At 40.1% G+C, this 12,158-nt stretch overlaps 1 protein-coding gene across 10 annotated transcripts in view; it reads right to left on the minus strand.

Moving 5' to 3' along the window:
• The window catches only part of LOC134540339 (heat shock factor protein-like), a 72,634-nt gene that overhangs the window by 13,190 nt on the left and 47,286 nt on the right, over nt 1–12,158 (minus strand). For all 10 annotated transcript variants that reach the window (XM_063383007.1, XM_063383003.1, XM_063383004.1 and 7 more), the window contains one exon: nt 9,945–10,044. In XM_063383007.1, coding sequence (XP_063239077.1) covers nt 9,945–10,044 — 100 coding nt within the window. The remainder of the gene's footprint in view (nt 1–9,944; nt 10,045–12,158) is intronic.

A 12,158-nucleotide genomic window follows, 5' to 3' on the forward strand; every position in this document is an offset into this window, starting at 1 on the left:
TCGAGTCGAGCTGGCGAAACTAAACTCGAGTCGAGTCGGCGAAACTAAACTCGACTCGAAAACCGAGTTGATTAAGATTGTGTCCTCGAGTCTCGTCAAAGTTTAGTTTTTGACTCGACCATAATGTTACACAATTTCCAATCGTGAAGGTACTTATCCGAAACCATGCACTTTAAAATAAAATAAAATGTATTATTTAGGCCTACCTAGTGGAAAACCTCTGATCCAACACTGAAAACCTTGAAAACGAAGTCGGAAGAAAATTTATTTTCGATCTTGTATAAACGCAAACAGTGCATCCCATCCTTCAATATGCACTTAATATTTCTAATTGTAACAAAATACCTTTATTTAACTATAACGGAATTAAAAACGTTCTCTAGATTCAGTCATGAACAAGACCACGAACATCGTCAATATTTGGGCAGCTTTAGAAGTAAATAATATTTACTACTAAACACTAGATAGCCACCATTTTAACTCCGGGCCAATGGCCTACGTAAATCATCATACAGCCAGGGAATGTTGCCACTTTGACAAATTGATAACAAAAATTAAAATCTCCAACCAGTTTTCCATGGCCGAACGGACAATTGAGGCTGTTGAAGTTTATGTTTACACTTGAAAGTAATATTTGCGTCGCCGGCGTCGTATTAATCATAAACGGTTTAGTATTTGTGGAATGGATATATTTGTACGGCCTGGGACGTCACAAAGTGACCAACAGAAATCAAGATCAGAGATTTGGGAATTTTTTGAAAAAATTGATCATCAGACAGCTAGATGCAAGTGCTGCAAAAAATTTACAAGACTCCGTCATCACCAACTTCAAGTCTGATTCATCACTTGGATGTGCATTTTCACCTAAAGTGTCAGTATGAAGATAAAAAAAAAAAGACAAAAATCAAAATGTGTAGGGCAACCTTCAATAATTATATTATATTATATTGAGAAATATTCAACTTATATTTATTTCGCTCATCATTCTGCCACTTGAACCTCGCTAAGTTTGACTCATCTCTACAAATTTATATGAGTTCGACTCTAGCTCGACTCGAAGATAAATTTCTTTGTTTAACTCGAACTCGACTCGATGCCGAAATAGGGTGACTCGACCCATCACTACATTAACTGCAATAAAACTAGCCAACAATTCCATCTTTAGTGGACTCCATACTTGCCGAGTGAACAATGGTTTATAAATGAGTATACTTGCCAAGTGAGTTTCAGAATGTAATCAAATGTAAACTCATATCTTAAAGACCCACTGATAAAGCGTTTGATTAAGATTGTAACAACCCCAGTTACTGCCCTAACGACATGCTACATAATTTAACAATTTATTGTGTTGTCTCATTATATTTCATATTCTGATTAGTTTTTCTACTAACATTTAAATATCATACCTCTATTTTTTTAAGAAGTATTCTACTGTTTGCCATTTATTTTATAATCATAATTTACATTGTTTTATGTTTTTTAAGGTGTTCTGACGATTGGTTGACTTTATGGTGAATAGGTCCTGTTTTTATCAGTTTGTATCGATTTATGGGATTTAACATAATTTTTAAGTAGTGTTTGTGTTACTTTGTTCATAAATGAGAGTAATAACGTAATTTTCTTTCGCAAATTTACGTTCACCATGAGTATTTGTCTGAAGTTAAGCTGATGCAATTGTGTGGCCTGTTGTGGAGAGTAATTACCGAGACACACAGAGTTTGTACCGTGAGAAAAAACGTTGCTGTTGCCATGCGCCATGATAAGCTGGTAGTTTTTAATAGTGATTTTGTGATTGGTTTGAAATGTCACCAATTCACGTGACGTTTTCTGAATGTAATCAGTGTCAAAAACACTTTGCTACAACCACAGTTGTCGGTAAAGCCCACAAGACTTTAAGCTTTAGTTTTAGTTGTTACGAAATGCCAAGGCCTTCTGCAGTACCGGGTACTGTGAGTTTGTAACTCAACTACCAACTGAACAAAAAAATCCATTCTTCGGTACCAACGAACAGTAAACTTATTGGCTCAGAGATCAGAAAAGAGGTTATGTACAACGTTCATGTACTTGTCTGGGTGGTCGCAAGATAGCTTCCACAACGACCGTGAAATTTCTACTAATATCTGTTTGTGTCGCCGAGAAAATATTTCAGTAACGAATTGACAACAGTAACAATTTCTTTGGAACTAACTTGATTTTCCAGTGCCCAATGTATGAATGTCCACTTCAGGCCGAATTTAGCTAGCCCGGGAGATCTGAAGTGTGATAAGATCTATTTATCCATTATGTATTTGTTATTTATTATTCAATGTCTTACCATTTGTTCTTAGGCTATATGTCGAAGGTAAACACAGCTGGCACCAAACTAGGGTGTTTAAAGCTAGCCAGCACTGGTTGGCATTACGATTGGTTAGGTTGATGCCTGTATACAGTATGTACAAGAGATATTGACAGCTTGCTGATTGCATTCAACACGCAATATCTCTCTGTCTCATGCCAAGTAAACTATGTTTGATAGGTCACACACTTTCCTGGTTAGTGTGTAATACAACGCTAGTCATCTGTATTCTACATTAGTTCCGCCTCGCATTTAGATGGTTTTTGTTGTCACTATTAATAGGCCAGTAGCGTTAAACATCCAAATCGGAAATAATTCCTACAAAAGGTTTTTTTGTTTCAATGGCTTCATTTGTGACCCAATATGACTCTCCTAAGTTTTCCCCCTCGGGGGAGTTGTGGAAAAGTGGTGGGGGGTAAAAATGTACCCCCCAAAAGGGGTGTTTTTACGGTTTTTTGCTTTTATCTTCCACACGAAACAAAATATTTGAAAAATACATTTCATAAGAGTTATAGAGCATTAATCTCTGCGTTGAATGGTACCAAGAAAATGTTTTTTGGACAATTCGTTAGCAAACTACAGCAGCTGAAAGTTTGACCAATTTTCAATATCAGTGTAAATGGTTGGTTTTAACTACAGGTTTTAGACGATGTTTTATTCAAAAATGAAAAATTAGCCAATTGACCCAACTGTCAACATTAATTACAATGGTTGTTTTAACTTCATATACAGAATTTGGTCACAAACAGGATAACAATAATATACTATACAAAATTAGTATATTTATATTAACATGAAAAATTGTCACTAAATTAAAACATACATACATAATGGGTGAATATAAGCATTAAATAATAGACGTGCTGGAATAAAATTAAAGTCTTCAACGTTTCTCTGCCGTTGGACCACTGGGATCAACATTTTAGTCGATGTCTGACACTTCTGATTCATTGTCAGTCAAAATGTCGAGGTCAATATACACATCTTCTTCGGCATCTTCCAATAATTCTACCAGTTGGAGGGCATTTGTGCATGAGGTCCCCTTGCAACTGGCACAAATGATCAAACATTTCAAACCTGCCTTCCTGCAGCCGCAAGCACCGGCACACCCTTTGCTGCACTTGCAAGAAATCTTCATCAGAAGCGACTGTGGAGCTGGTTCCTTGGAGGTAAGAACAGGGGCAAGTCCAAAGTTGGACTGCTGCCATCCCCACTGGAGCGGATCCATCTGGTTCCCTAACCACATTTGAACTTGGAGGTAGGTTCTGAAGCAATGTTGGCGAGCTGCTTCCATGGTTGGTGGTAGGGAAGCCAAATTGAATTTAGATTTTATGAGGGATTTGGCAAACATGTCAAACCGCACCTTGTCCAGATTGTCCTCTGTTCTACCGCCATAGAGGGTGGTCAAAAATCGTTGTCCAGCTTCTGCAATTGCTTGAGGTTTTGAATCGTGATCAAAGAAGGGTTTGATGTCCTCTAAAATGTGCACATTCTTTGCCACATGTTTCACTATTTTTTTCTTGCCCAGCTTGTAAAATGAAGAAGTGGTGTCGCAACCACTAATTGCGAGGAGGAAAATGAGGACCTTTTTCAGGTCGTCGGCGAGTTTACAACTCTGGTGGGTGAATATTTTTTGTGGTGTTGTTCCTCTTCCTGGTTTGAGGTAATAAATGTTAGCCGATGGTGTGGCTAGAGCAGTGAGGATGACCAACAAATCCGTATCCTCACCGGCTAGAGCAACCTTCTCATGACTATGGGCAACTTCGATGGCTGTGGTGACGATCATGTGGTCTGCATCCTCACGAGCTTGCTTGACTGATATGCCTTCACTTTCCAGCCTCTCGGTAAGCAAGCTGATGAGTCGCTCCTTGTTCCTGTCATTTGAAAGAAATTGCTCCTGGGTCATCGTCACCACCATTGACTTTGTGAAGATGACCTCAGGAGCAATGTGCCTCTTCATTCTGCGGAGCCGCTCTGCAGATTTGATGCTTTTGGTACGCAGGTCTTCGGGGTAGCCATCAAAAACCACAGTGGTAGCTTTTCTGTTGTAGTGGCGTTTCAAGTAATCAACATACCTGTTGATAATACATTGAAAGGTATCGCCATTCTTCCATACCACTCGGTGTAATAAAAATCCTCCATCAATGACGTGAGCCGCTCCATCGAGGTTAACTTCTCCTACAGGATCAAAAAAGTCATAAAGTACAGACTTAAGTGCCTTCCTCATTCCAACCTCATCGAATAGAGACAGGGGATATGGTGCCAGCTCGTATTGGAAGTATTCCCTTAGCTCTTCATCAGATTTCTTGAGGAGTGCGATGCGGTGAAATATTGTCTCAGGATTGACTGGTACATCCTCCCCATGAATGGTAAACTTTGACTTGAAACCTTGAATGTTCATGACACGATTCTTTCTGACAAACTTGATTTCGTCAAAGTTTTGTCCCACCAAGGTAAGCATTGACAAGTTCCCAATTTCAAAGGCTCTGTGACAGTTTATTGATTCATCTCCCATGACACCTGTACTGATGGACATCATGAAGTCGCTTGCTGGAAAAGGATCGTGAGATTGAAACCACTCCACAAACTTCTGTACATCTCGATTATCACGCTGTACTCTAGCATCTCTGGCATCAACATGCTGCTCTGAGGTGGTGAATGAAACCCCGCTAAAATCCTCGACCTGTTGTGCCACTGTTGTAACTATTGGCATGGTGACTGCCCATCTACTGAGAGTACTATCTGAAACACCACGACCATGACTAAGCCCTCCACTACTTTTTAATGAGCGTATGAGGGTCTGCTCAATGGTCATGTCAGACCAAAATTTATCAGATCTTCTGATTGTAAACCATCCATTCAGCACAAACCTCTCATACTCTTTTTGAGATAGTTTCTCTTGTAGGTCCATCATGTCTTGCAGATAGAGCTGCGCTGATTTAGCATACAAAAAATGCCCACTTGCATGGAAATAGGGCAACATCTTCTTCACAGTACTCAGATGCAGCTCCCAGTCACCAGTCCTCTCTGCCTGTATGAACTGCTTCATGAGGGTGGTCATTTTGAAGTAGAGCACCCATAACTTGGCAGTGGGACCATTATCCTCCAGTTCTTCAAGTTTCTCAGTGAACAGCTGCTTCAAATATTCGTGATCAAGTTCTTCCAAGGGAGTCTTTGAATGGGAAGGTTCTTCTGAGTCCTCATTACCCCTCATTTTCGTAAGGATGACATTTGCAAGAGCCAAATTGCAGAGTGTATGTGCACGAACTGCCCTTGAATAAGCACGCCCAGCCATCATTTTTTCTGTTGATGCTTGGGCATAAGCAATGCTGAATAGCTCTTGCAGCCCACTTCCATTCATGATGTAGCCTATGATTCCCAGGTACGACATTAAAAGATGAAAACCTCCCAACCGTACAATGACTATGTTCAACTCAGAATCGGGAGTGGAAGATGCGACTATCTCACGTGCCTTTAGATAGAGGGGCTGGTCAAATGTGACAAAACAGACATTTTGGTCGAGGATCTTGCATTTTTCAACTGCTGAGAGAAGTGAAGTATAGATGGTGTCATAGTTACTGGGAGGTGCATTGATGAATGGAAGGAAAACTGCGAGTGATGTTGAGTAGGGTTTTGAGGACATGAGCTGCTCCATAAAACCATTCCAACCTGGGAGTTCATATCCTTTCCATTTTCCCGCAATCCAGTCGAAATCAGCCTGTTGAATGATCATGCTGGAGAAATTTTCCCTCAAGTCCTTAAACACAATGTTTTTGAAAGGTGCTCTGGTTTTTTCAATTGTTGTTATTGGAATCACACCAAATTTTCCTACAATGCTTGCTTTTGGAACAGTACTGACTCTAGCTATAGATTTACTACTTGAATATGCAATAATCGCTGGAGTTACACAGTGGATACCACCCATAGCATGGAAAGTATTTGAGCCATCTATGGTGTCAACATTGACATCCACATTGTCCCACACAAATTGGGAAAAAGTGTCTGGATGAACAGAGCTGGGTGGATGGTTCATACATGATACCTCAAAAATTCTGGCTTCCTCATAGGAACAGCAGAACCCTAGTCCATTGGCTATTTGAATCAGATCCCTTGAGCCATATTTCCTGGCCAGGAGGGCCCCGACCCCAACTTGGAGGGGTGAATGGAATGACCTTGGTCTGGTGGCTGATATTACTGCATGGGCGATAGAAGTCACTTTGTTTTTTTCTTTTTTAAGTGTTCCTCGTTTGCCTTTCAATATGATAGAACCAAGCAATACCTGCAAGGTTTGTGGAACATCATCCTCGCAGGTTTCAACAAAACGTTGTGGGTCTGGATAGGCATCAAGGGAGTACACTTTTGCACGGATATCTTCCCTGATTATGTCAGCTGCAGCTCTAATAATTCGTAGGCGTTCTTCCTCCTCATTCGCTTGTTTGGATTCATACCATTATTGGGTCAAAATTTTGTAGCCAGTATTGCGGAAACAGAGTACTGTCTCTCGGTTTTGACCAACTGATATAATAATGTCACTTCCGTAATGGTCTTCCAACCTTCTCTTCAGTTGTTTATCGGTCGCTTTAGGGCCAGAAAAATCTTACATGATCTCTTTCATCGAAAACTGGCATTCTTCTTGCATGCTCTCAATGTAATTGCGAACATGTTCAAAAGAAGCAGTGATGTTTTCATCTGGGGGCCTACCCTTGTAACTCGTTGGGTGAACAGGTAAAACAAATTTTCTCATGCAGTTCTAATGGTATCTGCCATCACTGGCAACCAAATCACTCACTGTGGCCAAGCGTGATTTGACTTCTTCCGCCCACTGGTCTCCCCGGGAAGCTGCAGTTTCTAACACATTGTTCTTGAAATTTATAGTAGTTACTAAACTGACATTTACCCGCCGATTAACATTCAGTCTTAGTTGTTGGGAGATAAAATCATCACTGGCATCCTTATTACAAAAAAAACAAAGTGTTCTGAAATTAAACCCCGACTGACCTGCTCGGCATTGATGTACTCTACTCCCACTTGATTTCATTGCAGCAGTCACATTCTTCTCCCTGGTGTAAGATTTATGACATGAGATGTGTAGCTTTACAGTCTCACATGTCTGAAAGCGAGTACCTCGTTTCTTACTGCACTCAACCAACGTTCTGATTCCTCTTGCTTTCACAGTCACAGCCTCACTCTTCTCTATTGTCACTTCACACACAGCACACGTATCCGCCATATTGTATCGCGTGGAAACATGTTTATCATATAACTGTAGGTCACTTTGTTTTGCTAGTTTTGCTTGCATTTGTGTGGTTTGATGCCTTACCTGCGCTCTGTGGGCGCAGTTACGCGGCGTCCGATGCGTAGTTGCTTGAGGCGCCGTGTGATGTCTCTGCATGTCGGGCGCCCTTTGGTGCTAGTGTTAAGGTCGAGTTGTGAGCAGGGATTTTTATTTCGGTGGTTGATACCGTGTAGGAATTTTTTGTTTGGCAGTTAGTGCCGTGACTGTTGTTAGATTGTTAGCAATCAAATTCATGCCTTTATGTGTTTGCTTCAAGTGTAGTTGAAACCAACCATTTCTGCTATTGTTGAAAACTTGTCCAACGTTAACCTGCTGTATTTTGGTAACGCGTTGGCCGAAAAATTCGCTCTTGATTCCATTTGACGCAAAATTTAATTCTTAAAAAAAGTTATGTAAAATAACTGTTTGATAAAAAGTTTAATTCGAAGATATTTAAGAAAAACTGATATTAAAACGAAAATTATTCGTAAAATTAAGAAATTTATACGACTTTCACCTTTTGTAGTTTTGCAACGGGTAGTCCAAATTTTTATTTCCATGTTTTATTCTACACAGAATTTAATGCTCTACAACTTTTATAAAAGGTACTTTTCCAAAATTTTGTTAAGTTCAGGAGATACAAGTGAAAAACTGCAAAAGTGTCCCTTTTGGGGGTACATTTTCACCCCCCACCACTTTTCCACAACTCCCCCGAGGGGGAAAACTTAGGAGAGTCATATTGGGTCACAAATGAAGCCATTGACGCAAAAAAACCTTTTGTAGGAATTATTTCCGAATTGGGTAATATTTGTGTTTAACACTACTGGCCTATTAAGCTGATACAAAATAATATTTTTTTCCAGTAATATTTACTAGTTAATGGGCTCAACTAAAATTAATATTAAAAGCAAAATTAAAATAATTGTCTAATGTGTAAATTGTATTTTCAAAACTTTTTAAACATCTCAGTTTTCGTAAATTTATTTATTTATTAATAAATTTAAACTTTTTGTTGATTTTATGTGATGTTCTTTGGGCATGACTAGAGTATTGATGGTATATTAGTAGGGGGAGCACGCCAATTCTGTTACACTATAAACAAAGGACAGGTGGTTGTCTGAGCACGTGGGGGGACGTGGCACCACGTGGTCGGGTGGGTGTTGCCGGGAGCCACGTGGAGGGGTCCGCAGGGGGTTGTTGACGTCACGTGGAGGTGGGTGTGTGTATGTTTGTAAATGAGGAAGGTAGGTAGCGCTAGTGTCGCGCGCCGGAATTATTTTTACAAGTATAAGAATGTGAGGGCGGGCGGCGGTTGGATTCGTACCTTCGTTTCTGTATCGTTAGTCCGTCACGCTAACCACAGGACCACGAGACCATGTTGGAGAAAATAATTTCAGATGTAGTATATATGCTTATAAAATATTTTTTTAAAGAGAAGGTATATTTTTTATAGTGCTAAGCGGGAAATTTAAAAAAATATATAGTGTCGGCTGCTATGCGGCAGCCATGTTTATTTTTTTATAGTGGTAAGCGGTAAATTTAAACGAGGCGCATCGGCTGCTATGCGGCCACCATGTTTATTTTTTTATAGTGCTAGTCTGCAAATTTAAACGGCGGGAAATTTAAAAATATGTATAGTGTCGGCTGCTAGTCGGCCGCCATGTTTATTTTTTATAGTGCTAAGCGGGAAATTTAAAAAAAATATATAGTGTCGGCTGCTAGTCGGCAGCCATGTTTAATTTTTTATAGTGGTAAGCCCGCTTAGCACTATAAAGAATATACCTTCTCTTTAAAAAAATATTTTATAAGCATATATACTACATCTGAAATTATTTTCTCCAACATGGTCTCGTGGTCCTGTGGATAGCGTGACGGAATAACGATCCACAAACTAAGGTTTGAATCCAACCGCCGCCCGCCCTCACATTTTATACTTGTAAAAATAATTCCGGCACGCGACACTAGCGCTACCTACCTTCCTCATTTAGAAACATACACACCCCCCCCTCCACGTTACGTCAACAACCCCCTGCGGACCCCTCCACGTGGCACCCGACCATGTGGTGCCACCCCCCCCCCCCCCCACGTGCTCAGACAAACACCTGTCCTTTGTTTATAGTGTAACAGAACCGGCGTGCTCCCCCTACTTATATTAATAGGCTAGCATGGATTAAATTTTTCTATGATCTAAAGTTTAAGTATTTGAAGAAAGAATACATACAGGAACTGAGTGAGATACATACGTATTAGATGAGTTAGTGAGTCTTGCCTCGATTGAAACATTTTTTTGTTCCCCTGGAAATTGCAAACAAGGGGATCAGCACACGGACTTACCTGACGAGAACTCCAGGTTCTCCTTGCCCCGGTCGCCGGCCGACTCGACGCCACTCGGCAGCTCCGACAGCTCGTACGACAGGGGGTCGTCGCTGAAGATCTGGAACATCACCACTCACAGACACTGCTCCCACACGGGAGCTACCAGGCTCCTGTGTGTGTGTTACCGTCACATCTTCACCACTGATGCAATGTTTGGAGTCACCGTGTCATATGCCTGCCACTTACTCTCCAACTTCCATTATGTTTCTCAAGAATCAAAAAATGCATCCAACATATTATTATTATTATTATTATTACTGAATTTTCCAGAGTAAAATATGAGAATTTAATGCAAATTTTGAAGAACTACAGAACACAGTAGCTGAATTTGACCCGTTGACGCATAAGCGGCTGCCCCTACAGTGTCGCAAAGTAAAGAGAAAACAAAACAGGATGCAGAACTGTCCACAAACATCAGCAGTGTTCTTGCGGTCGCACAATGGCACAGAAAGGCTTCTATGAAACAGACAGCGGAGAGACATCAAGAATGGTCGGTGAAGAGCAACCAAGGAAGGACAGTGGGAGGGGTAAGGGGAGGGAGAGACTATCCTTGACCACTGCAGCACCCAGCCGGGCAGTAACGGACGAGAGCAGCGGTGTTGCAGTGTTGAGAGAGGGGGAGGGGAGGAGGAAGAGGGAGTTGTCTGCACGCATCATACATTCAAATAAGAGATAAAACTGCCTCATGTATTTAGAATATGATAGTATTTCTCCTTAACGTACATGACAGCTTTAATTAGGTTCCCTGAAAATTAAAAAAAAAAAAAAAATGTTATATTAAAAATTTCTTAATCTACAATGTAAAACTATTACTGATTTAATGCAGTTTTTTGGACAACTGTAATGGCATATGTCCAAAAAAACTGCATGAATCAAAATTCCCCAATGCATGTATCATTTAAAGAACATAAAACTATTACTATCACTCAAATCACTTAGTATCACTTGTTGAAAAAATGTGTAGATAGTAATGTAAAAATGGCTACATGGAATTGTTTTCAGAGCACATTGGCATATTTTACATTCTGCCGATACAACTGTTGCTGATTCACTGATTCCGAACTGATACAGGAGAAAACACATTTTTGTTACAATATTTTTTTAAATTTACACAATTACCCATAATAACTCATTCTAAGAAAATTATGCAATGAAAATTCACATGTGTTTTAGCTTATGAACTTAATTATGTAATTTAATAATTGAGCTGTAATGGTTGACATACTGATATGCCATTAATAATATAATTTAATTATATAATTAATATAAATATTATATTAATATTAATACTTATAATTATTTTTTTTTAAATTTACAAAATTAACCATATAACTCATCATAAGAAAAGTATACAGTGAAAATGCACATGTGTTTTAGCTTATAGACGGAACACAACCCCTCCTTTTTCAACTCGTATTTTTAACTTGTTTTCGTTTGTTTGTTAATGACCCATTAATTGCCTTTTGAAACGTAAATTTACTCATGGCGGCTGGAAATACAGTAAAACCTTTTTGTTGCGACCACCTCTCTATTACAACCCGATTTCGGGAACCGTGAAAAAATTGCCGAAAATCCGAAGAAAATCGGACAGAAAATAAGTTTCTTGTGGTGAGTAGTGTGTTACTGCGTTTCTCTTGCGGAGTGCTGTACTGCCGTAGCCAGCGCATATCTAAAAATAGATACCACTTCCTGTCGACCGCTGTCAGCGCTTGTCAACCCCCATTCCACGTCCCTTTGCCAACAGCCATTCCACGTCCCTTTGCCAACAGCAGGGTGCACATAAAGGTTTTTGTGGCAACGTGTTTACGTTTAGCTTTTTGCGAGTGTCTAGTGTGGTCCGCAGTTAAGGCAAAGCTACCTGCTGGATTTCTCTTGATTTTCATTACTATCGGTTGACAAAACACAGCGGCCGACTGGATGCACGCCCGCCTCGACTTGTTTTAACTGCCGCAGCGATGTTTATTTTGAGAGCTCAAGCAATTATCTTTTCCCTGGGTTGACAGAAAAAGGTCATTTCACCCAGCATAAAAAAAAAGGCTACGCCACGTATTCCCCACGCAGGAAACACACTGGCTGCCGTCTATCTCCTCCGCATTTAACTTTCTTCTAACATTCCACGTCTCGCCTGTCGCGCGAGCAATAAAAAAGCGACCACGCATTGGACCGTTTTAT

Source organism: Bacillus rossius, chromosome 16 (genome assembly GCF_032445375.1).
Source record: "Bacillus rossius redtenbacheri isolate Brsri chromosome 16, Brsri_v3, whole genome shotgun sequence".
Classification (NCBI taxonomy): domain Eukaryota; kingdom Metazoa; phylum Arthropoda; class Insecta; order Phasmatodea; family Bacillidae; genus Bacillus; species Bacillus rossius.